Source organism: Nicotiana sylvestris, chromosome 11 (genome assembly GCF_000393655.2).
Source record: "Nicotiana sylvestris chromosome 11, ASM39365v2, whole genome shotgun sequence".
Taxonomy (NCBI): Eukaryota; Viridiplantae; Streptophyta; class Magnoliopsida; order Solanales; family Solanaceae; genus Nicotiana; species Nicotiana sylvestris.
This window is the reverse complement of record NC_091067.1, coordinates 102,193,912-102,219,487: the sequence shown is the minus strand read 5'-3', so window position 1 is coordinate 102,219,487 and position 25,576 is coordinate 102,193,912. Positions and strand designations below refer to the sequence as shown.

Sequence of the window (25,576 nt, the reverse complement as noted above, 5' to 3'; positions counted from 1 at the left end):
GGGAACATATTGCTATCGAGTCATGCCATTTGGCTTAAAGAATGCTGGGGCAACCTACATGAGGGCAATGACAACAATATTCCATGATATGATACACCAAGAAATTGAGGTGTACGTGGATGATGTGATCGTAAAGTCTAGAAAGCAGTCTGACCATGTCAGGGATCTGAAGAAGTTCTTCCGAAGGCTTCGCAGGTACAATCTCAAGCTTAATCCTGCAAAGTATGCTTTTGGGGTGCCATCTGGAAAGTTGTTAGGGTTCGTAGTCAGCCGCCGGGGTATTGAACTGGATCCATCGAAAGTCAAAGCCATCCAGGAATTGCCACCTCCGAGGAATAAGACCAAGGTGATGAGTTTGTTGGGGAGATTGAATTATATCAGCAGGTTCATCACTCAGCTCACTACAACTTGCGAGCCTATCTTCAAACTGTTAAATAAAGATGCTGTGGTCAAATGGACAGATGAATGTCAGGAGGCGTTTGATAAGATAAAGGGGTAATTGTCAAATCCACCCGTGTTGGTCCCGCCAGAACCAGGGCGACCTTTGATTCTATATTTGATGGTTTTGGACAATTCATTTGGCTGTGTATTGGGTCAACATGATATCACTGGCAGGAAGGAGAAGGCCATCTATTACCTCACCAAGAAATTCACGTCGTATGAGGTTAAGTATACTCATCTTGAGAGGACATGTTGTGCACTAACTTGGGTGGCACAGAAGCTGAAACATTATTTGTCATCGTATACTACATACCTCATATCTCGCTTGGATCCATTGAAGTATCTCTTTCAGAAGCCTATGCTAGGGAGGCTTGCAAAGTGGCAGATCCTGCTCACAGAGTTTGACATTGTCTATGTGACCCGAACTGCAATGAAGGCACAGGCCTTGGCGGACCATTTGGCTGAGAACCCGGTAGATGAAGATTATGAGCCTTTGAAAACTTATTTCCCCAATGAAGAGGTGATGTACATTGATGAGTTGGATCAAGTTGAGAAGCCGGGATGGAAACTTTTCTTTGATGGGGCTGCAAACATGAAAGGCGTGGGGATAGGAGCAATACTTATTTCTGAAACAGGGCAGCACTACCCTGTTACGGCTCAGCTTTGTTTTTACTGCACTAACAACATAGCTGAGTATGAGGCATGCATTCTGGGTTTGAGGTTAGCTGTGGATATGGGTGTCCAGGAAGTCTTGGTCTTGGGTGACTCGGACCTCCTGGTGCACCAGATTCAGGGAGAATGGGAAACACGGGATTTGAAACTCATACCGTACAGACAATGTTTGCATGATCTTTGTCAACAATTTCAGTCAATAGAATTCAGGCATATCCCAAGGATCCATAATGAAGTCGTCGATGCTTTGGCTACTCTGGCATCAATGTTATATCATCCGAATAAGGCTTATGTTGACCCTTTGCAGATTCAGGTCCGTGATCAGCATGCTTACTGTAATATGGTGGAAGAAGAACTTGATGGGGAGCCATGGTTCCATGATATCAAAGAATACAACAGGATGGGGGTATATCCGGTACAGGCCACAGGTGATCAGAAAAGAACAATTCGACGATTGGCAAGTGGATTTTTCTTCAGTGGAGGGGTATTGTATAAAAGAACTCCAGATCTAGGATTGCTAAGATGCATAGATGCCAGACATTCCACAACTATCATGACTGAGGTACACTCCGGAGTTTGCGGACCGCATATGAGTGGGTAAGTTCTGGCAAAGAAGATTCTCCGAGCAGGTTATTACTGGCTCACTATGGAGCGAGATTGCATCGGTTTCGTGCGCAAGTGTCATCAAATCCAGGTGCACGGAGATCTGATTCATTCCCCACCATCTGAATTGCATACAATGTCGGCACCATGGCCCTTTGTTACTTGGGGCATGGATGTCATCGGGCCAATCGAGCCAACAGCATCAAACAGACACAGGTTTATTCTGGTAGCCATTGATTATTTCACCAAGTGGGTTGAAGCGATAAATTTCAAATCTGTGACCAAGAAAGCAGTGGTCGATTTTGTGCATTCAAATATCATCTGTCGGTTTGGGATTCCGACGGTAATCATCACGGACAATGGCGCTAATCTCAACAGTCATCTGATGACAGAGATATGTCAGCAGTTTAAGATTATACATCGCAATTCCACCCCATATCACCCTAAGGTGAATGGCAGTCAAGGCAGCCAACAAGAATATAAAGAAGATACTTCGAAAAATGGTGGAAGGTTCTAGACAGAGGCATGAAAAGCTATCATTTGCATTGTTGGGTTATCGCACTACTGTCCGTACTTCAGTAGGGGCCACTCCTTATTTGTTGGTGTATGGCACGGAGGCAGTAATACCCATAGAAATTGAAATCTCATCCCTTCGGATTGTCACTGAGGCAGAGATTGATGACGTTGAATGGGTCAAAACTCGTTTGGAGCAATTAAGTCTGATTTATGAGAAGAGATTGGCAGCAGTATGTCATGGCCAATTGTACCAACAGAGAATAGCGAGAGAATATAACAAGAAGGTACATCCACGGAAGTTCGAAATAGAGTGTTGTCCAATGGCGCGTTATATTTGACAGATGTGGAAGGGAAATGTGTGAAAATGGCTATCAATTCCGATGCAGTCTAGAGATACTATGTATGATTTCTTTGTTTGATTGTACTTATTTGTATTTGGCATATTTTGAAAATTAAAATGACGAAGGCGTTTTGTTCTTCTATCTAAACACTTTATCCCTCGTCACCCTTTTTGAGCCTTATTTATTTTCTTTCTTACCCCTCCTTCGGAATCAGTAGTGAATATCAGAAACATAAGCATGAAAGATAAGAAAAGGAAGAAAAGAAAAAGATAAAGAAAGAAAAGAGAAAGAAAAGATTGAAAAAAAAAAGAAAAAAAAGAAGAAAAAAGAAGAGAAGAAAGAGGAAAAGAGAAAAGAAGAAGAAAAGCAATAAAAAGAAAAGGAAGAAAAGCAAAAGAGAAAGAAAAGAAGGAGAAAAGAGAAAATCACAACAACAAAGTAATTCTTATGTCATGAACTACGTTCAACCTGATTCCTTTTAAGGATACGTAGGCAGCCTCACGGTTCGGTCTCATCAAAATAAAAATCTAAAAGTCCCCATGCAAGAAAACTGGGGCAGAAGTCGTGGTCGTTGTGAGAAATCTGATTCCGAAAGTTGTAATTTTAACCCATTTGAATTATTTTGAGCCTTTTATGCCCTTTCTTTCTAACCCTGTCCAAAAGCCCACATTATGGTCCAAAGAAAGACCTTCTGATCAGTCTTTAAGAAATGTCAAGTCGAGAAGGTAAAGGTAATTTATGTCAGGGGCAACACTCTGGTTCAAGCAGGAAAAATAAAAATGAGAGAGTCTTATTGGTGAAAACCTTCGTAGGCACTATAAGGCGACGGGAGTCAAGAGAAATAAAATAAGATGGTCTTATTGGTGAAAGCCTTCACAGGCACCTTAAGACGATGGGAGTTGAGAGAAATTAAAATGAGAGAGTCTTATTGGTGAAAACCCTCACGGGCACCTTGAGGCGAAAGTGAGTTAAAAAGTCAACAAGTGAGAAAGGTTTGTTGGTGGAAAACTGTTTTAAGGCACCGCAGGATGAACGAGGTCAAGGTTTGGGTAAAGTAATCAGGTCATGGAAATGCTAAGACGACGAAGTACGGCAACTGAAAGAGGATAGGTTGGACAGATTGGGCCAATTAATCTGAAATGCATGTCATGATCATTGGTACCAGCTGTTCCACTCAGATAAGTTTCTTTTTCTTTTTCCCTTTGTAGGAGTCATTCGGTTTCGGATTCTTCTTATCCTTAACCCGCAAAGTCATTTTCTTTTGGGTTTATTTGTCTAAAATGTTTTAATGTCAGTCTTGTCCCAAATAAGTGGAAAAGAATTTCAAAGCTCACTATCAACTCCCAAAAATTGCAATTCACAATGTCGTCAGAGTATACTAACGACAGCATGATGTAAGGTGAGGTACAAGGAATCACCAAAAGTTTCATCGGTGGAATGGTCTGGTAATGTCATGGGAGAGGCAAAGGTTCGGATAGAGGGGTCAGGGGTTGAGATAGCAACATGGGTATAGAACACTCAGTTCGTCAAAGGTCATGGGATTTGAAAGTCAGTAAGAAAGTCAAAGTGGTTCAGGGCCAGTTCAGGAAAGCCATTCAGAACAAAACAATGCAGTGGAAAGATCTTCAGCAAGAATGCCATCAGCTAACCACAACTTTAAACTGACAAAATTTTCTTTGATTAAGGCGGGGGCAGAAAATTCATTTGTGTCGGAGAAACTCTCCGTAGGGGAAAGAGCAAGCATCAAAACAGGTTTGACCGTAAACTTTCAGGACCCTCCTGGAAAATGAGACCTAGTTTAAAGTTCAGAAATAGCATAATCTAGCATAAATGTATCCCAAAAGAATATAAGTTAGCTTAGAAGTTTGCATGCTCGAGATAGGATTCAATTAGGAGTTTCCAGGACCCTCTTGAATAATGGGACTTAGCTGTAAAATTTCGATTAGATACCAATATTTAGCGTAACATTTTGCTGTAGGGTAGTATAATTCAGCCATAAAAGCTGTCACTCTTAAGATAAAACTCGACTTTTGATTTTCAGGACCCTCCTGGATAATGGGGAGTAGTTTGAAGACCCTCTTAGATAACAAGATTTAGCAGAAGTCACACTTTAGAAGATATAACTTAGATTTTTAATTGTCGTTTAACTAGGAATTTCAGGACCCTCCTGGATAATGGGACCTAGCTTTCAATTCTTAGTAATACTTGGTAATATGATTTAGTTTTACACTCACATCTGTGCCCAGCCACCAAACTCAGGAGCCCGCCTGGAGAGCAGGGAATACATTTCAAGTTGTAGTCAGGAGCCCACGTAGAGAGTAGGGAATACTTTCAAATGCAGCAGTCAGGAGCCCGCCTGGAGCACAGGGAATACATTTTAAGTTGAAGTCAGGAGCCCGCCTGGAGAGCAGGAAATACTTTCAAGCGTAGCAGTCAGGAGCCCGCCTGGAGAACAAGGGAGTAAAATTTAAGTTTTAGCGTTCAAACTCTTTGTTTTGTCTATTTTTGAAGTCGAGTACTTTCAAGTCGAAGTCAGGAGCCCGCCTGGAAAGCAGGGAATACTTTCAAGTTTAGCAGTCAGGAGCCCGCCTGGAGAACAAGGGAGTACAATTCAAGTTTTGGTTTTTCGAAATTCTTATTGATATTCGGTAATGTGATTCGTTCTACACTTACACATGGGCCCAGCCACCAAACTGGGGCAGAAATTTTTTTTTGGTTTGTCTATGTTGAAGTTAGGAGCCCGCCTGGAGAGCAGGGAATATATCTCAAGTTGAAGTCAGGAGCCCGCCTGGATAGCACGGGAATGCATATCAAGTTCAGCAGTCAGGCACCCACCTGAAGAAGGGGAAAACATCTCATACTACAATTCAAGGCGGCAACGAAGGAAATTTACCGAGAGAATACAAGGCAACAAGGCAACAAGAAACACAAAATCAAGTTTGAAGATCTAGATAGGATTTTGTAAAGCATAGGTCATAGTCTAGTCTAGTTTCTTTTATTTTTGACATGGCGTAATAAGGGGTTCAGTGAGCAGCAGCAGTAGCAGCAGTGAAATCACAGCTCCATGGTAGTCCCAGCTACCAGACATTTCCGAACTACACTGACCTGATTCCTTTTTAGCCAAGGATATGTAGGCAACCTCGGAAGTAGGGTGCGGTCAAATCTTTCAAAAATGCTTCCCACGGAGTATTCAAACGGGCAAAAATCGCTCGTATCCGCTCACTTATCTTTGCACGAAAACTCTTCGTGTTTCCGAGCAAAGAGGGACAGCTGTGAGCACGTGATTTTTGCCCTATATGAATTACTCCAACAAATTCAAAATAAAATAATTTTTTTCAGTGTTTGCAATTTTGTTAGATTTCGTGGCATTTCCTGTTAATTATTTGCATTTGTCTGTGCACGTTTATTTTATTTAATTCCTGAAAAATACGAAAAATATGTTGCATCTGCATTTAGGATTTAATTTTATAGTTTTAGATTAATTAGTAAATTAGTTTGTTTTATAGAAAATGAAAATCACAAAAAATAATTCATTTTGCATTTTTACTTTTTAATTTTGAATTGTATAGTTTTCTTTAAATTTAGGATTTAATTAATTATTGTAAATATCATGATGAGTGATTAATCTAATTGGGTAGGTTAATTCAGTTTAAAAATTATTATTATTAATTTAGGTTATTTTAATTTTGAAAATAAAAGAATTTTGAAATTGAAAAAAAAAGAAAAGGAAAGAAATGAAAGAAATCCAAATCTCGGCTAAAACTCATTTAATTGTCCCCAGCCCAAACTAAAATTACCCAATACCCGGCCCAAACCACCCTAACCCGGTCCGGCTTCCCCCCCAAACTAAACGACGTCGTTCCAATAAGTATTAATCTGAGCTGTTGATCTCCCCTTGATCAAACGGTTCAGAACTGAAGCCCCAGGGGTATATAACTGTCCGAAAACACTTCCCCCCCCCCTCATAATCCCTTCGGCTCACCACCCTCACCAGAAACACCCCGAAACCCTAGCTAAGCCGCCCCCAAATCCCCGGCCTTCGGTGGCGGCGCCACCTCCAAACGCCACCAAAATCACACCCTATAGCCTCCTCACTCCGCTCTTTCCAGATCCATACTCCATTACCCTCGAATGTTGCCCCAGTTCCTCGAATCTTAGATCAGAAACGAACCCCAGAAATCCCAAGTCAAGTTTTGGCAAAATTTCATGCCGAATCTGATTTTATTCGTGTGTTCTTCATAAGAGCACACGATTAACATCAGATTTGGCTGGAAAATCCGAGGATCTGAAGACCCAGGCTCCCCTTTTATTTTTTCGAACTTTTCTCAGGTATTTTTTCTTTCTTTATTTTGGTTTAATCTATCCCTCGCTTGTTTTTAAATTTTCTGTTTCTTCTCCTCTTCTCGAATCATTCTTCATTTGTTCCGGAATCTATTCATTCATGCATGAGTAATCGGAGTCTTGTTAGGTTAGTTTTAAAATTGTTAGTTTGGTTAAGTTTAGTTAGTAAACCATTTAGGCTAAAGTTTAATTGTTTTGTGTTATTTGGTAATCAGATAACTGCTAGTTGGGACGAATAGATCTTTGATATTGAGGGCTGGGTTTTTGGGTCTATTCTGGTTTATTTGGGGTTGAACAGTTGGGCCAAATTGACCCATGGCCCATTTAGTCTGTCTAAGTATCAACTGGGGTTCTGCTAGGTTGGTTTCCTAGAGTAAATAACCATGGCTCGAGGGGTAGTTTGAGAAATTGGGGAAGGGAATCTATGAGTAACAGAATTGGGAAGCTTCTAGGAAGCTGGGGAGGAGGACTACCTAACATATTGAAATTTGAACCAGGGGTAGTTAAACAAAAAGGAAAATTGGATAAGGGCTCCAAAACTAAAAGGAAAATTTGAAAATGACTAAAATAAAAAAATTGAACCCTTAAGGCTACCCTGTTTCTTGCCTATAAAGGCATCATTTCTTGCCTTTCAAGGTAGACCCAAGAGCTGAAAAGAAGAAAAGCTCAGAAAAATCACAAACGGTTAAAAATTTTGAAATAACACACTGTTCCATTGAACTTTCTGCTTTGAAACCCTGAGGCTTTCAATTCCTGAGGCACCTTTGCGTTATTTGGGGTTGAAATGGATTGAGTTCGAGTCTTTAAAGTTTGTTTTTGATTTCTGTTGGGTTGTTGCTCAACTGAAATTGGTTTTTGGGACTGTTGCACCTCATTTTTGGGTTTGAAAGTTGGGTTTGAGTTTGTTCGTGTGGAGTACTGTCTAGTTTGGGTTTCAGCTTGAATTCTTTGGGTTTAATTGGCTGACTCCATCACAGTTCCATTGTTTCTCTGCTGTTGCTGGCTACTGATTTCTTCTCTTCTGCTGTTTCTCTTTATTCCCAGGTATGTATTGACTCTTGATTAACATATGAAGTGCAAATGTGAAGCCATGTAACCAAATTGAAGAGAAATGGAAAAAGCTAGCTTTCTACTGTCGAGTAATTGTTCGGATGTGTTGTATTTTATCCATGTGTTTAGCTTTACTCTGTATATTTCGTTCATGTGTTAGTTTGGTATTTCGTTACAAGGCCTGAATCTGTGGTTTTTCTTTTGAATGATGTTTGGACTCTCGTTTGGCCTGATTTAGCTGAAGTTCGTTAATCTTTGGAGATGTTTTTCTTTAGTAGTGTTTAAGCATCTCTCAAATTAGTTCTTTTATTTCTTCTTCCTCAGCAAATCTGGTTTGTATTCTGTTGCCCATCCATTAGCTTTTTGAATAAAGCTCGGTACTTCAGTTTGTTACCTAGCCTTACTTGACTCATGAATAAATTCACAAAGGCTTTCAAATAGATATAGGGTGTAATTTTTAAACTTGATAATTTTCAGATTAGTTTAGTTCTTTGCATCTTGTTGTTTTATCTTGTGGAAATGACTAAAGGCATATAATTCTGACCAACGCATCGGCTTGGGCCCGATTTGGCATTGGGCCATAGCGTTTGGCTCTCCTCTATCAATGGGCTTAGTCTGGAGCCCAGATCGCAGCACTGATACATATAGCACACTGCAGCCCACCTGGGCCTGGACTCATAGCCCATTTCTGAGTGGGTGCATGCAGTTCATTCCTTGGACAGAGTTGAGCCCTGTTCTCATTTGACCACTGCTGCCAATCTCGTTCGCAATAGGCACGGTCCAAAGGCCAGAAAGCCAATGAAAATGATGTCCGCACAGGCAATAGTTCAAAATTACGTGATTTCAGAATAACTCCTTGATAATCGAAGCATGCCATCTTAAATAATAATAATAGTTTAAGGCCCCATAGTTTCAAATAAAGAATTTATACATTTGGATGTGAGGCGTACCATATTAGAATGGTTATAGTTCATGGCCTTCACAAAGTTGAATATTCGTAGAGAAACCTTTAGGGCCGTTTCAAATACTATCGTGGTTGTGGACACGTTCGCGTGACACGGTTACGATTTATTTAAAAATAAATCAGAGTATACATTCGCGTAACTTCGTCTAAATGTTCTTAATAATAACAGGCGTTATTAATTGTGGACACGTTCGTGTGACATGATTTCTGACGCGCCAAAAGAAAGGAGTATACGTACGCGTAACTCAATTCTTTAACTACGAATAATCAAGTGATATAAAAGCGGTAAAGGGTAAATGCACATAGGATCTAAAGTCAGTAATTAAACAATTTTAATAAGCCATGTATGATCAAAGCGACCGTGCTAGAACCACGGAACTCGGGAATGCCTAACACCTTCTCCCGGGATAACAGAATTCCTTACCCAGATTTCTGTGTTCGCGGACCGATAATAGAGTCAAACTTCCTCGATTCGGGATTTTAAACTGGTAAATTGGGACACCATAAATTATTCCAAGTGGTGACTCTGAATCTTTAAATAAATAAATCCCGTTTCGATTGTCCTTTAATTGGAAAAACTCCCTTGTATTTATACCCTTTGCGGGGTGTAGTAAAAAGGAGGTGTGACAACTCCAACTGCTATATCACTTTCATCACACATTATTTCAAATGGTTCGCTCCAATCAGGAGAAACAACTATTGGAGCATTAGTCAAATGTTCCTTGAGAATCTTAAATGCTTTTCTGCAATCATCTGAAAATTCAAACTTCACATCTTTCATCAGTAGGTTATTCAGAGGTTTTGAGATTTTTGAGAAATCTTTTATAAACCTTCTATAAAAACCTACATGCCCTAAGAAACTTCTAATGTCTTTAACAGTGGTAGGAGGGGGAAATCCTGCTATAAGATCAATTTTAGCCTTATCAACTTCTATCTCTTTAGCAGAAATTTATTTCCCTAAACAATTCCCTTTGTTACCATGAAATGACATTTTTCCCAATTAAGAACTAAATTTGTCTCTTCACATCTTTTAAGCACCAAAGTTAAATGATAGAGACAATCTTCAAATATCTTAGCAAAAAGTGTGAAATCATCCATAAATATTTCAAGAAATTTTTCAGTCATATCTGAAAAAATTGCCAACATGCAACGCTGAAATGTAGCAGGAGCATTGCATAGTCCAAATGGCATTCTTCGGTAGGCATACGTACCTTGGAGGCATGTGAATGTGATTTTCTCTTGATCTTCTAGAGCAATTGGTATCTGATTATACCCAGAATATTCGTCAAGAAAACAGTAAAACCCATGGCCTGCAACTCTTTCAAGCATTTGATCAATAAATGGCAAAGGAAAATGATCTTTCCTTGTGGCGTCATTAAGTCGTCTGTAATCAATACAGACTCTCCATCCTGTGACTGTTCTAGTAGGTATGAGTTCATTATTTTCATTTTTTATTACTGTCATACCTCATTTCTTTGGTACTACTTGTACAGGACTTACCCAAGGACTGTGAGATATTGGATAAATGATACCTGCTGCTAGAAGTTTCACCACTTCTTTCTTGACGACTTCCTGCAATGCTGGGTTTAGTTTCCCTTGGGGTTGGACTATTGTCTTGTAATCATTCTCCATAAGAATCATGTGCATACAAATAGCTGAAATGATTCCTTTGGTATCAGCTATAATCCACCCTAAGGCTGTTTTGTGTTTTCTCAAGACTCCAATCAGTTTTCTTTCCTGTTCTACAGTCAAAGAAGGTGAAATGATTACTGGAAATAATTTAGGTTCAAGAAACATATATTTTAAATGAGAAGTAAGTTCTTTGATTCAATTTTTAATTGAACTCCTTCTTGTGAGACTTTCTCATTTTCTGACTCTTTTTCTAGAATTTCAGCTTGTTCTCTAATTACGGGGTTATCATCACTTATGGTACCTGACCTAGCCAAACATCTCTCCAATGAATCAGTAATTAACTAATTATCTTTGTATTTGTCTACACGGTCATCTATTAAGTCAATTTGGAAACAAGATGATAATGACTCATCCCCAAGAAATTTCATCATTTTCTGCATGTCAAAAATTACTCTTTCCTCATCAACTCGCAATATTAATTGTCCTTGATGAACATCAATAATTGATCTTCCTGTTGCGAGAAATGATCTACCTAAAATTAATGGTACCTCAGTATTTTCTTCCGTTTCAAACACTATAAAATCTACTGGAAATACAAATTTGTCAACTCTGATAAGGATATTTTCAATAATTCTATTTGGTCTCTTAGTACTTTGATCAGCTAATTGAAGAGGCACTTCAGTATCATTCATTTCACCAAGTTCTAATTTCCTAAAAATTGAAAAAGGCATTAGATTTATTGAAGCACCTGAATCACGTAATGCCTTTTCAAAGCCTCCCACGGTACAAGGAATTGTAAAACTTCCCGGATCACCAAGTTTTTGTGGAAGCTTATTTTGAAGTATAGCACTACATTTTTCTGTAAGCTTAACCACTGAAACGTCTTCCAATTTTCTTTTACTTGACAAAAAAATTTTAAAAAATTTAGCATATGAAGGCATTTGTGTCAAAGCATCTGTGAAAGGTATGTTAATGTAAAGTTTCTTCAAAATATCTAGAAACTTTGAAAACTGTTTGTCAAGCTTTTCTCTTTTCATGTTTTGGGGAAAAGGGAGAGGTACAGAGTGAGGATTTGTTATTAATTCATTTTCTTGTACATTTTTCCCTTTATTCTTTTGTTCTTTTGGAAACTTAGATTTTATTTTATTCTTGTATTCATTTACCTTTTCCACTTCTTATGGCTTTCCTTCTCTATCTGCATATGGATCATCAAGAGATTTACCTGGTCGTAGAGAGATGGCTTTGAGGTGTTCTTTTGAGTTTTTCTCAGTGTTGCTTGGTAGAGTGCCTTGAATTTGTCCAGACATGAGGGTCGCTAATTGGCTTACCTGAATTTCCAAATTCTTAATAGCTGAATATTGACTTTCAACCTTCTCGTCAGTAGCCTTAATGAATTTGTACATCAGGTCTTCAAGGCTTTGTTGATGTGCTCTTTGAGGCTGCTGCTGATATTTTTGAAAATTATGTTGCCCTCTATTTTGATTTTGAAAACCAGGTGGTCCCAATACCTGCTACTTTTGATTAAAAAATCTTTGAGGATTTTCAACACCATTAGGATTACTCCACTAAAATCCTGGATGTTTTTGCGCCATGGGACTACCAAATGAGTAATTATTTTTATAGCCAATCACATTTACATGTTCCTCATTTTGTGTTGAAGCTTGACATTCATAATTTGGATGATTACCTAGACAAACATCATAATTCTCAAGTTGGTATGATGTGTGAGCACCTACCTGAAAAGCCTCAACTTTGTGTTAAGTTCGCAATTTGTTGTGTCAATGAATTCAAAGCTTCAACTTGATTATTCCTGTTGTTTTCTTGATAATCATTCTTTCTAAAGGCCATTGAATAGCATTTTCCGAAATCTCATTAAGCAATTGCATTGCTTCTACAGTAGTTTTTCCCATTAATTATCCTCATGATGCTGCATTAATTACATTTCTAGCAGAGGGTTTAACACCATGATAGAAAATATATAAAATGTCAGGGTCTTAGATATGTCATGACCTAACTTTCCCTCCGTTTGGGTATCGTGATGTCACCTAGTCTTAGGGACTAGGTAAGCCTAACTCATACTGAAATACCACAATAATAAATAAAATTTAACAGTCTTGAAGCAAAAATCTCTACAAAATTTATAATTCCCAAAATCCGTTAGTACAAGTCATAAGCTCTACAGAGTTAGCTACCACTTCTAAATATAATTGCTCAGAAAAGAGTGAAAAGCAGTTGAATACAAGTAAGAAGGTGACTCCGAATGTAACGACCCAACTGGTCATTTAGCTTTTTAGAACCCCGTCCCCCCTAAATAAGACTTCCCGCGCTTGCTTTAACTAATTTATGACCTGCGGGGATGGTTGGTTCGGGATTTAGAAGAGTTTGGGTTGAAATAGGCACACTTGACTTCCTAAGATTTTCTTAAAAGGCTAAGTTTGACTTTGGTCAATATTTTTAGTAAATGGACCCGGACTTGTGTTTTGGAGGATCCGTAGGAAAATATGGGACCTGGGCGTATGCCCGAAATTGAATTCTGAGGTCCCTAGCCCGAGTAATGAATTTTTGTTAGAAATTGTTAAACTGAAATTTTAAGGATTTAATGAAATTGAATAATGCTTGATCATGTTGGTATCGGGCTCGTATGTTAGTTCCGGAGCACGGTACAGGTCCAATATAACATTTAAGACTTGAACGCAAAATTTGGTGTCAATCCGTGTAGTATAAGTACATTTCGGCGCGTTAGAAGTAAATTGAAGAACTTGAAGTTCATAAGTTTGATTCAATTGGTTTTAGGGGGTGATTCTTAGATTTAGCATTGTTTCGGGCGTTCTGAGGGTTCGAACAAGTCTGTTTTATGATTTAAAACTTGTTGGTATGTTCGGATGGGGCCCGGGGGCCCCGAGCATCAATCGGATGAGGCTCGAGTGAAGTTGGAAAAAATGGCAAGGAGCTGAAGCTCCAGCTATCTGTCATAACCGCACTTGCGGTTGGTCAGCCGCAGGTGCGAGACCGCAGATACGGTCGATTCATCGCAGAAGCGGTCAAGGGAAGGAGCCCAAGAACCACAAAAATGGTTGCGCAGGACTAGCTCCAATACCGCAGAAGCAGTCCAAACCCCTGGCCCAATTCCACAGATGCAAACCCCCTCTCGGAGAAGCGAGACCGTAGACGCAGACCCCTAACCGCAGGTGCGGAAATCGCTGAAGGCAGTGCCTTCATTTAATACGAGAATGTGTCATTTTTGACACATTTCCAACCATTGTTTGGGCGATTTGGGAGCTTCCAAAGAGTGATATTCCATATAGCATCTTGAGGTAAGTTCATCCCACTTATTTCTAGTTTAATACTTGTGTCTTGGGTAGATTAACACACAAAGATTAACGAAAAATCATGGGGTTAGAGAAAAACCTAGGGTTTTGATAAAAGTTAGATTTAACCACGAAATTTGTTATGAATGAAGTAGAAATCATATATTATTGATCCTTAGGTTATAAAGAACAACTTTCTTCTAAAAATTTTGGAATCCGGGCGTGCGGGCTTGGGGTCGGATTTTAGGAAACTTGCGTTTAGGGTTGGGAAATTACTTTAATAGTTAGAATGCGTACTTGTGAGCTTGTATTGACTAGTTCCTACCTCGTTTAATTAGTTTTGGATCGTTCGGTTCCAAATTGAGGGATTAAGCATGTTCTTGGTATTGGAAGTACGTTTTGGAGCGAAGTAAGTCTCCTTTCTAACCTTGTAAGAGGAATTGTCCCCATAGGTGTAATAATTGAATAAATTGCCACTAAATGTGGGGGCTATGTACGCACTAGGTGACGAGAGTCCGTACGTAGTTACTACTATGTTAAATGTCCGGGTACTTTAGGACCCGTATCATGTCATATTTGTGAATGTTTATATCCTTTATGCTAATGAGATCACTTAAAATATGCTAGAGACTTGGAAATGAACATATGTGGATGTATGCACTTGTTTGAACACTTGTATGAATTATTTGAATATAAATGTGCCTTTATGAACCTTCTTGGTGATAATTGATATTTATGGATCGGGCCGATCACCTCGGTAGAAATAGATACATCTATGGTTCGCGCCATTTGACCCTCTAGCAGTGCACAATTTCTTTTCTATTGGGCCGTACGACCTTGGCATAACGTGCGCATGATATTTATGTGAAATCTTATTCATGACTTACTTTGTTAAATGCTCTGAAATGTAAATAGCTAACTGTGATACGATTTAGTAATAACTTATCACTTCTTGCTATAAATTGATATTATCTGTGACATCCATGCTTAGGATAAAACTTTATTATATTATTTGACCCTAGTAAGTATCAAGTCGACCTCTCGTCTCTACTTCTTCGAGATTAGACGGGATACTTACTGGATATATATTGTTTATGTACTCATACTACGCTTATGTACTTAATTGTACAGGATCTGAGGTAGGTACATCTGGCTACCAGTCTGTGCGTGTTCTTGATCATAGTCCTAGACTTCCACAGTGAGCTGCTCTCTTCCTATGTAGTTCAGCAGCTTGATGGAGTCTCTCTTTACTTTTGGCTGTCTATTCTATTTTAGACAGTAGGATAGATTTACTCTTTTGTATATTCTACTAGATACCCACATACTTGTGACACCAGGTCTTGGCACACACATTAGTAGACTATTCTTTTGGGGATTGTATAATTGTTTTGGTACGTTACTAATTATCACTTGTTTTAACTTCAAATTAAGAAATTGTTGTACGTGTTTTGGTAAAGTAAAAATGAGAACTTATTAATATTTCCGCGTTGGCTTGCCTAACAATGGTGTTGGGCGCCTTCACGACCTATAATTAAATTGGGTCGTGACAACTTGGTATCATAGCACTAGGTTCACGTAGGTCTCACAAGTCATGGGCAAACCTAATAGATTCTTGCGGATCAGTACGGAGACGTCTATATTTATCTTCGAGAGGCTATAGGGTGTTAGGAAGCTACTCTTTATTCATTTCCTATCATGTAGTGTTTGGCATACTAAATCTCCCTCTTCTATTCTCTCACAGTTGGTGAGGACACACACGACAGATGTTCCAGACCCGAGAGGGGCTACTCCCTTCTTTTCTAAAGGCCGAGGCAGAGGCCGAGGGAGGGCATCGGCCCGAGGTAGAGGACGAGGGCATCCCAGAGCTGTTCCAGTAGCACCACCGGTAGATCCTACGGGAGATCCTATCATTGAGGAGCAGGGCGAGGTGCCCGTAGCCGAGCTTACCCAGGTGGACTTTATGACAACACCGGGTTTCTGGGAGGTCGTGGGTCGTATGTTGCGGTTCATGAACACCATGACTCAGGCTGGTTTATTTTCAGCGGATCCAGCTGCATCACAAGTAGGAGGGAGAGCACAAACCCCTACTGCTCAGGCTCCTGGTCATGCAGCTATAGTGTATCAGACTCCGGGTGCACTACCCACGGATGGGGCTCAGCCAGTTGCTGCAGTGGTGACCAAGCCCAGACCAGCTGCGGATGGTGACCCATAAAAGTTGTTGGATAGATGGACTAGACTTCACCTACTATCTTCGGGGGTGAGTGTCATGAGGATGCCAAAGATTTCATTGATAGGTGCAGGGACAGACTGCACAACATGAAGATATTGGAGTCGCATGGGGTTGACTTCACTACTTTTCAGCTAGAGGGCAGGGCCTGTAGATGGTGGCAGTCCTATGTTCTTGGCAGGCCAGTAGGTTCTCCTCCCATCACTTGGGGCAAGTTCGCACAGTTATTCTTGGACAGGTATATTCCACCCTCCTAGAGGGAAGAGTTGTGGTATCAGTTTGAGCAGCTTGAGCAGGGTCAGATGTCCGTGACCGACTATGAGGCAAGGTTTTTTGAGTTATTCCACCATGCATTGATGATACTTCTTACTAACGCAGAGAGGGTGCGGAGGTTTGTTGAAGGGTTGCATTCTAGCATTAGGGCCAACATGGCCCGAGAGGTGGAGATTGGGACTTCTTATCAGCTAGTGGCGGAGATTGCTCGGAGGATCGAGGGCTATTGTTTGAGAGGTATGGAGCAAATGCAGCAAGAAAAGAGGGCTAGATTATCTGGAGAGTTCAAAGGTGCCCCGGCTATGGGTAGAGGTCAGTTTGGGAGGGGTCAGCCCAGCAGGCCCCCATATTCAACACCATCACCTGCTCGGGGTGCTCCAACGTGCCCTATTTCAGTGATATACCAGAGAGTTCTTGTCGCCTGCCAACTATTTAGGGTTCCTCCAGTGGGTATTCAGGTCCCCAAGGTTCTTCTAATTCCTATTTCAGTGCTATATCGGAGAGTTTATACCATCCACCGACTATCCAGGCTTCTTCCAGCGGGTCTACAGGGCATTAAGGTAAGCCATTAGGGCAGTAGGTCACCGTAATGCGGGGTTATTTTGAGTGCGGAAACCTGGGTCATATGTGGAGATACTTCCCCAGGCTTCGGGGCTAGGCAGTACAGCAGGGTCAGCAGCCTATGATTTCAGCACCGGTTGCCCAACAGTCTAGAGGCGGGGGACAGACTGGTAGAGGTTGTCCTAGATGTGGAGGACAGACAGGGAGAGGTCAGCCAACTACTGCTCAGTCGGGTGGAGGCCAGCCGGCGCTCCATCTAGATTTTATGCCCTTCTGGCCAAGTCAGATGCATTGGCCTTAGATGTCGTTATCACAGGTATTATTTCTATCTGCGTTAGAGATGTTTCGGTATTATTTGATCCATGGTCTACCTATTCATATGTATCATCTCTATTTGCTCGTTTCCTGGTTATTCCTCCTAAGCTTTTGGGCACTCCTATTCATGTGTCCAGTCCTATGGGCAATTCTATGGTTGTGGATCGGATCTACCGATCCTGTGTGGTCATAATCTATGGTTTCAAGACTAGAGCGGATCTCCTATTACTTGATATGATCGACATTAAGGTCATCCTAGGCATGGATTTGTTATCCCCATACCACGTCGTCCTTGATTTCCATGCCAAGACTATTACATTAGCAATGCCAGGGTTGCCAGGGTTGGAGTGGAAGGGTTCCACAGTTGATACATCTAGTCAGGTTATTTCTTTCCTGAAGGCTCGGCATTTGGTCGAGAAGGGGTGTTTGTCTTTCTGGCCTATGTTCGTGACACCACCGTAGAGTCTCCAATGATTTATTCAGTTCTAGTAGTTCAGAAGTTTTCCGATGTGTTTCCTTCTGATCTTCCTGGCATGCCACCAGATCACGATATTGATTTCTGTATTGATTTGGCTCCAGGTACCCAGCCTATATCTATTCCATTATACCGTATGGCCCCGAAATATTTGAAGGAGACACTTGAGGAGTTGTTGGCAAAGGGGTTTATTAGACCCAGTGTGTCAGCATGGGGTGCACCAGTGTTGTTTGTAAAGAAGAAGGATGGGACCATGCGGATATGCATTGATTAGCGCCATTTGAACAAGGCTACCATCAAGAACAAGTACCCGTTGCCACGCATTGATGATTTTTTTTAACCAGTTGCAGGGTGCTAGGGTGTTCTCTAAGATCGACTTGAGATCAGGGTACCACCAGTTGAGGATTCGGGACTCAGACGTTCCGAAGACTGCTTTCCATACTAGATATGGTTATTATGAGTTTCTGGTGATGTCCTTTGGCTTGACTAATGCCCCAGGAGCATTTATGGACCTGATGAATAGGGTATTCAAACCTTATATCGATTCTTTTATCATCATCTTCATTGACGACATCTTGATATACTCACGTAGCCTGGGGGAGCACGAGTAGCATTTGAGAGTAGTGCTTCAGACCTTGCAAGAGCAGAATCTATATGCTATGTTCTCCAAGTGTGAGCTTTGCCTAGAGTCAGTGGCATTCTTGGGGCATATTGTGTCAGGAGAGGGTATTAATGTGGATCCCAAGAAGATTGAGGCAGTTCAGAGTTGGCCACGTCCTACTTTAGTGACCGAGATCAGGAGTTTCCTGGGGTTAGCAGGTTATTATGGATGATTCGTGCAGGGATTTTCATCTATTGCATCACCTCTAACTAGATTGACCCAGAAGGGTGCTCCTTTCCGTTGGTCCGATGATTGTGAGGCGAGCTTTTAGAAGCTCAAGACAGCTTTGATTACAGCACCAGTTCTTGTGTTGCCTTCCGGTTCAGGGATGTATACAGTATATTGTGATGTTTCACGCGTTGGCTTGGGTTGTGTATTGATGCGGGAGAGGCGAGTTATGGCATATGCTTCACGCCAGCTGAAGATTCATGAGAAGAATTATCCTGTCCACGATCTAGAGTTGGCGATGATTGTTCATGCTCTTAAGATATAGAGGCATTATCTGTATGGGGTGTCATGTGAGGTTTACACTGATCATCGCAGCTTACAGCATTTGTTCAAGCAGAGGGATCTCAATTTGAGACACCGTAGGTGGCTTGAGTTACTGAAGGATCCGGACAAGGAAAATGTGGTCGCGGATGCCTTAAGCAGGAAAGTAGAGAGTATGGGTAGCTTGGCATTCATTTCAGCAGAGGAGAGGCCACTAGCCTTGGACATTCAGTCGTTGGCTAACAGACTTGTGAGGTTATATATTTTAGAGCCCAGCCGAGTCTTTGCGTGTGTTGTTGCTCAGTCTTCATTATTGGGGGCAGATCAAGGCCTGGCAGTTTGATGATCCACATTTGGCGGTTCTAAGAGAGACAGTGCTACAGGGTAGTGCCAAGGAGGTTTCCATTGGCGAGGATAGTGTTCTGCGACTCCAAGGTTGCCTATGTGTTCTTAATGTTGATGGTCTGAGGGAGAGGATTCTAGAGAAGGCACACAGTTCGCGATATTCCATTTATCCGGGTGCTAAGAAGATGTATCGTGACTTGAGGCAGCATTATTAGTGGCGGAGGATGAAGGAAGACATAGTGGAGTATGTGGCTAGGTGCTTAAATTGCCAACAGGTTAAGTATGAACATCATAGGCCAGGTGGCCTACTTCAGTAGATGCATATACCTGAGTGGAAGTGGGAGTGTATTACTATGGACTTCGTAGTTGGGTTGCCCCGGACCTTGCGGAAGTTTGATGCGGTGTGGGTCATTGTTGATAGGTTGACCAAGTCGGAACACTTTATTCCTGTTGTGACTACTTATACTTCAGAGAGATTGGCTCAGATTTACATTCGGCAGATAGTCCGGTTGTATGGTGTGCCTATTTCCATCATATCAGATAGAGGCCCTCAGTTCACTTCCCATTGCTGGAGAGCCGTTCAGAGGGAGTTGGGGACCCGTGTGGAGCTTAGCACTACATTCCATCCTTAGACCGACGGACAATCAAAGCGGACAGTTCACATTTTGGAGGACATGCTTAGAGCATGTGTGATTGACTTTGGAGGATAGTAGGATCAGTACTTGCCCTTGGCAGAGTGTGCTTACAACAACAGCTATCAGTCCAGCATAGAGATGGCTCCAATTGATGCTTTATATGGTCGGCAATGTCGTTCTCCTATCGGGTGGTTTGAGTTTGGTGAGGCTAAGTTGTACGGTACAGACTTGGTGCAAGATGCCTTGGAAAAGCTAAAGTTGATTCAGGAGAGGCTTCGCACAGCTTAGTCCAGATAGAAGAGTTACGCGGATCAGAAGGCGCGTGATGTATCATTCATGGTTGGTGAGAAGGTCCTCTTAAAAGTCTCGCCAATAAAGGGTTTTATGAGATTCAGGAAGAAGATAAAGCTGAGACCAAGGTTTATTGGCCCATTTAAGGTGTTGAGGTGAGTTGGGGAGGTTGCTTACGAGTTTGCTTTACCCCTCTCCCCCCAGCTTATCAGGAGTTCATCTAGTTTTCCATGTACCGATGTTGCGGAAGTATCACGCCAACTTGTCCCATGTGTTAGACTTCAGTATTACTCAGCTGGATGAGAGTCTGGGTTATGAGGAGGAGTCAGTTGCCATTATTGATAGGCAGGATCGTCAGTTGAGATCCAAGAGGATTTTCGCGGTAAAGGTCCAGTAGAGGGGCCAACTAGTTGAGGAGGCGACCTGGGAATCCGACGAGGACATGTATAGCAGATATCCCCATCTTTTTCCTAGCTCAGGTACTTTTCTATGTCTGTTCAAGGACGAACGTTTGTTTAAGATGTGGAGAATGTAACGACCTGACTGGTCGTTTTGCTTTTTAGAATATTGTCCCCCTAAATAAGCTTAAGCTTGCGCTTGCTTTAACTAATTTATGACCTACGGGGATGGTTGGTTCGGGATTTGGAAGAGTTTGGGTTGAAATTGGCACACTTGACTTCCTAAGATTTTGTTAAAAGCCTAAGTTTGACTTTGGTCAACATTTTTAATAAATGAACCTGGACTTGTGTTTTGACGATCCTAGAGGGTCTGTAGGAAAATATGGGACCTGGGCGTATGCCCGGAATCTAATTCCGAGGTCCCTAGCCCGAGTAATGAATTTTTGTTAGAAATTGTTAAACTGAAATTGGAAGGATTTAATGAATTTGAATAATACTTGATCACGTTGGCCGCTTCTGCGATGAATCAACTCCTGAAGCCCATCTACATTGGGTACACATATCCGGCCCAGCATCCTCAATACCCCGTCATCACCAATAGGCATATCTCTAGCATCATCGTGCTGAACTCTATCCTTTAGGACAAGCAAATGAGGATCATCATACTGGCGCTCTCTGATGCGATCAAATAAGGAAGACCGAGAAATCACTTAAGCCAATACCCGACTGGGCTCCAAAATATCCAACCTCACGAACCGATTGGCCAAGGCCTGAACAGCAACTGCAAGAGGTGTCTCCCCAACTGGAATGTACGATAAACTCCTCATGTTCACTGCCTTCCTACTCAAGGTATCGGCCACCATATTGGCCTTCCCTGGATGGTACAAAATAGTAGTATCATAGTCCTTTAGCGGCTCCAACCATCTCTGATGCCTCAAATTGAGATCATTCTTCTTGAACAAGTGCTGGAGGCTACAATGATCAGTAAACACCTCACAAGACACACCATACAAATAATGCCTTCAAATCTTCAATGCGTGAACAAAGGTAGCCAAAACCAAATCATGAACAGGGTAGTTCTTCTCATGGGGCTTCAACTGATGAGAAGCATGAGCAATAACTCTACCCTCCTGCATCAATATACACCCAATACCAACTCTCGAAGCATCACAATACACGGTATATGAACCTGAAGCTGATGGCAAAACTAACACTAGATTTGTGGTCAAGGCAGTCTTGAGCTTCTGAAAGCTCTCCTCGCATTTATACGACCACATGGAAGGAGCACCCTTTTGAGTCAACTTGGTCAAGGGCGATGCAATAGATGAGAATCCTTAAACAAACCAATGGTAATAACCCACCAAACCAAGAAAGTTGTGAATCTTTGTGGCTGAGGACGGTCTGGGCAAACTCTAAACCGCCTCTATCTTCTTCGGATCAACATGAATACCCCCGCTAGACACCACGTGCCCCAAGAAAGCCACTGAATTGAGCCAAAACTCACCCTTGGAGAACTTTGCATAAAGTTTCTCCTCCCTCAATCTCTGCAACACAACTCTCAAATGCTCCGCGTGCTCCTCCTGACTACGCGAGTACACCAGAATATCATCAATGAAAACTATGACAAACGAGTCGAGATAAGACCGAAACAATTTGTTCATCAAATGCATAAATGTTGCTGGGACATTGGTCATCCCAAAAGATATCACCAAGAACTCATAATGACCATATCGGGTCCTGAAAGCTATCTTAAGAATATCCGAGTCCCTGATCTTCAACTGGTGATAACCTGAACAGAGATCAATCTTGGAGAAGACTCTCGCTTCCTGAAGCTGGTCAAACAAATCATCGATACGAGGCAAAGGGTACTTATTCATGATTGTTACTTTGTTCAACTACCTATAATCAATGCGCATCCTCATCGTGCCATCCTTCTTCTTCACAAACAGAATAGGCGTGCCCCAAGACAACACACTAGGCCGAATAAACCTCTTATCAAGGAGTTCTTGAAGTTTCTCCTTCAACTCATTTAGCTCCGCTGGTGCCATACAATACGGCGGGATTGAAATGGGCTAAGTGTCCGGCACCAGATCAATACCAAAATCAATATCCCTGTCCGATGCCATGCCTGGCATGTCTGTAGGAAACACATCGGAAAAATCCCTCACAACAAGAATAGAATCATTACTAGGAGTCTCTGCACCGACATCCCTCCCAACCATCCACCGGGACTTCAGAAATGAAATCCCCTTGCAGTAGAACCTCACCACTCAATCCATTGCACACCCGGCATAGAAAATGTCACAACCTTAGCGTGACAGTCCAATATAGCACGACACGGAGATAGCCAATCCATGCCCAATATAACATCGAAATCCACCATACATAACAACAAAAGATCCATTCGAGTCTCCAGACCCCCAATGGTCACCACACACGACCAGTACACATGGTCTACAACAACAGTATTTCCCACCGGAGTAGATACACGAACAGATAAAATAAGAGACTCATGGGGCATATCCAAATAACGAGCAAAGTATGATAATGCATAAGAAAAGGTGGAACCGGGATCAAATAACACAGACGCATCTCTGCGGTAATCGAGACAATACTTGTAATCACAGCATCTAAAGCAACAACATATGGTCTACCTGGGAGGGCATAGAAACGAGCCTGACCACCACCTAATCGACCTCCCCCTTTGGGGCAACCCCTAGCTGACTGACCCCCACCCCTAGTTGCCTAAGCGGGTGGTGAAGTAACTAGAGCTGAAGTAGACCCCTCTGTTGAGACGGACCCTCAAGAAGATGAGGACACTTCCTCCTCATATGCCCAAACTCTCCACACTCATAACAACTCATCGGTGTTGTAGATGGGGACTGAAGGGAAACCCTGGCACCGGAATGACCAGTAGAAGGACCTGGCATAGAGGAACCTTGAACTGATAGAGCACGGGATGAACTCTAGGCTGGAAGAGCACTGACTGATGAATGGCCTTAATGAGAACTGTGAGAACCATAACCCGATGATGCCCCACGATAACCTGGGCGAACTGACTAAGCCTACCTGAATGGACGGCCTTTATCGTGCTGAAACTGACCCCTCAAAGGAGCAATACCAAAGCTACCAGATCCCTGAGGCCTCTTGGCCTCCCTCTCCTCTCGCTCCTGGCAGCGAACCGACTCAAACTCGCGGGCGATCTCAACAACCTCCTCAAAAGTAGCACCTGATACACTCTCCCTAGTCATGAGAATCTGAAGCTGATATGTGAGGCCATCAATGAACCTCCTGATCCTCTCTCGATCTGTGAGAACCAACCAGACCGCATGACGAGCTAACTCGGAAAACTGCATCTCATACTGTGTCACAGTCATATCACCATGACGCAACTGCACAAACTACCTACACAGCTCCTCTCTGCGAGACTGTGGCACATACTTCTCCAAAAAGAGAACAAAAAACTGCTACCAGGTAAGGGGCGCTGCACCAACAGGACTACGCCTCTCATAATCCTCCGACCAAGTAAAGGCAGCTACAGAAAACTGAAAGGTAGTAAATACTACACCATTGGTCTCCAGAATACCTGATGTACGAAGGATCCTCTGACACTCCAAGAAACCCTGGGCATTCTCGCCCTCAGTACCACTGAAAGTTAGAGGCTGAAGTTTACAAAACCTCTCCAATCGACGCTGCTCGTCGTCAAGCATAATTGGTACCACATACTCCTGAGCTGATGCAACCGGCTAGGTTAGAGGTGCCCCCGGTGTCTAGAGTCCCTACACAACCTATTCAAGTGTGGGAGCAATGGGGGTCTGAGTGCCTCCCTCGTCCTGAGAAGTAGCTACGGTAGTAACTGAGATCACCTGAGCCAAACCAGTGCACACAGATAGAATCTGAGCTAGAGCTTCCTCAAGGCCTAGAATCACAATAGGCACAGCCGGTGCCTGAGCTGGTGCTACTAAAGCATCCGCAACTGGGACCTGATCCTGAACTGTGGTGGCTGGTGGATCTGCAGGTGTTGCCCTAGCTACTGTGCGGGCTACACCCCTGCCCTTACCATGGCCTCGACCGTGTCCTCGGCCTCTAGTGGCCCCAGCTGGTGGTACTGGTGGTCATCCATCCTGACCGATAGCACGTGCCATCATCATCTGTGAGAGAATAGAATAATAGAAGTTTAGTACTCGGATCAACAGATTCGTACGACAAGAATTTCAAGAGTATGATGTTTTTCCTAAAGGTTTTGCAGCCTCCTGAGGATAAATACAAACGTCTCCGTACCGATCCGTGAGACTCTACTAAACCGGCTCATGACTCGCGAGACCTATGTAACCTAGGCTCTGATACAAATTTGTCATGACCCCAAATACCCGATCGTGATGGCGCCTATTACAATACTAGGCAAGCCAACCCAATCAAGTATCCTCAATAAATTCCTTTTAATAAAACATTTTTCTAACATTAATTAAGTCTCAATTTTTCATAACAAATATTTAAATAACGGAAATGTGTGAAAAACAGTAAAACATTAAACCAACTCAGCCCAACAAATATGGTGTCACGAGTCTAGAGCCTCTAAATACAACTAGCCCGGCTGTCTATTACATAACAATTCTAAAAATGCAGAAAAACAAGGATAGGGAGGAGGAAAGCAAGGATGTGGATGTCATGCAGCTACCTTTCAGTCTCCGGCAAACTCCTATAATGCTGAGGACCCTTACTCTGCCTCTCGAACACCTAGATCTGCACACAAGGTGCAGGTATTAACGTGAGTACGTCAACTCAGTAAATAACTAAAGTAAATAAGGTCTGAGCGCAGTGACGAGCAGTTAAAAATCATATATAAGAGTACACAACAGACTACCAAATCAAACTCAACAGTTTAAAAGTTAGTTACTTCGTAAAAACTTCAGTTTCACTTGAAATACTTTGAAATCATTTACTTAGCAGCTTTCAACATTGGCTCATTTTAAAAGAAGAGTGAAATCAGTAAAGATATCATAAATGGGCCCCTCGAGCAAGGTATCACTCATAAATA

The 25,576-nt window shown here is 42.0% G+C and overlaps 2 protein-coding genes across 2 annotated transcripts; one reads left to right on the top strand and one right to left on the bottom strand.

Moving 5' to 3' along the window:
- The first annotated feature begins 2,168 nt into the window (after window positions 1-2,168).
- LOC138881414 (uncharacterized) lies at window positions 2,169-2,570 on the top strand. Its single transcript, XM_070161636.1, has one exon. The coding sequence runs from the start codon at window positions 2,169-2,171 to the stop codon at window positions 2,568-2,570; it is 402 nt and encodes a 133-aa protein (XP_070017737.1).
- An 8,331-nt stretch (window positions 2,571-10,901) lies between these two features.
- On the bottom strand, window positions 10,902-11,597 carry LOC138881413 (uncharacterized). Its single transcript, XM_070161635.1, has one exon. The coding sequence runs from the start codon at window positions 11,595-11,597 to the stop codon at window positions 10,902-10,904; it is 696 nt and encodes a 231-aa protein (XP_070017736.1).
- Window positions 11,598-25,576: the final 13,979 nt, after the last annotated feature.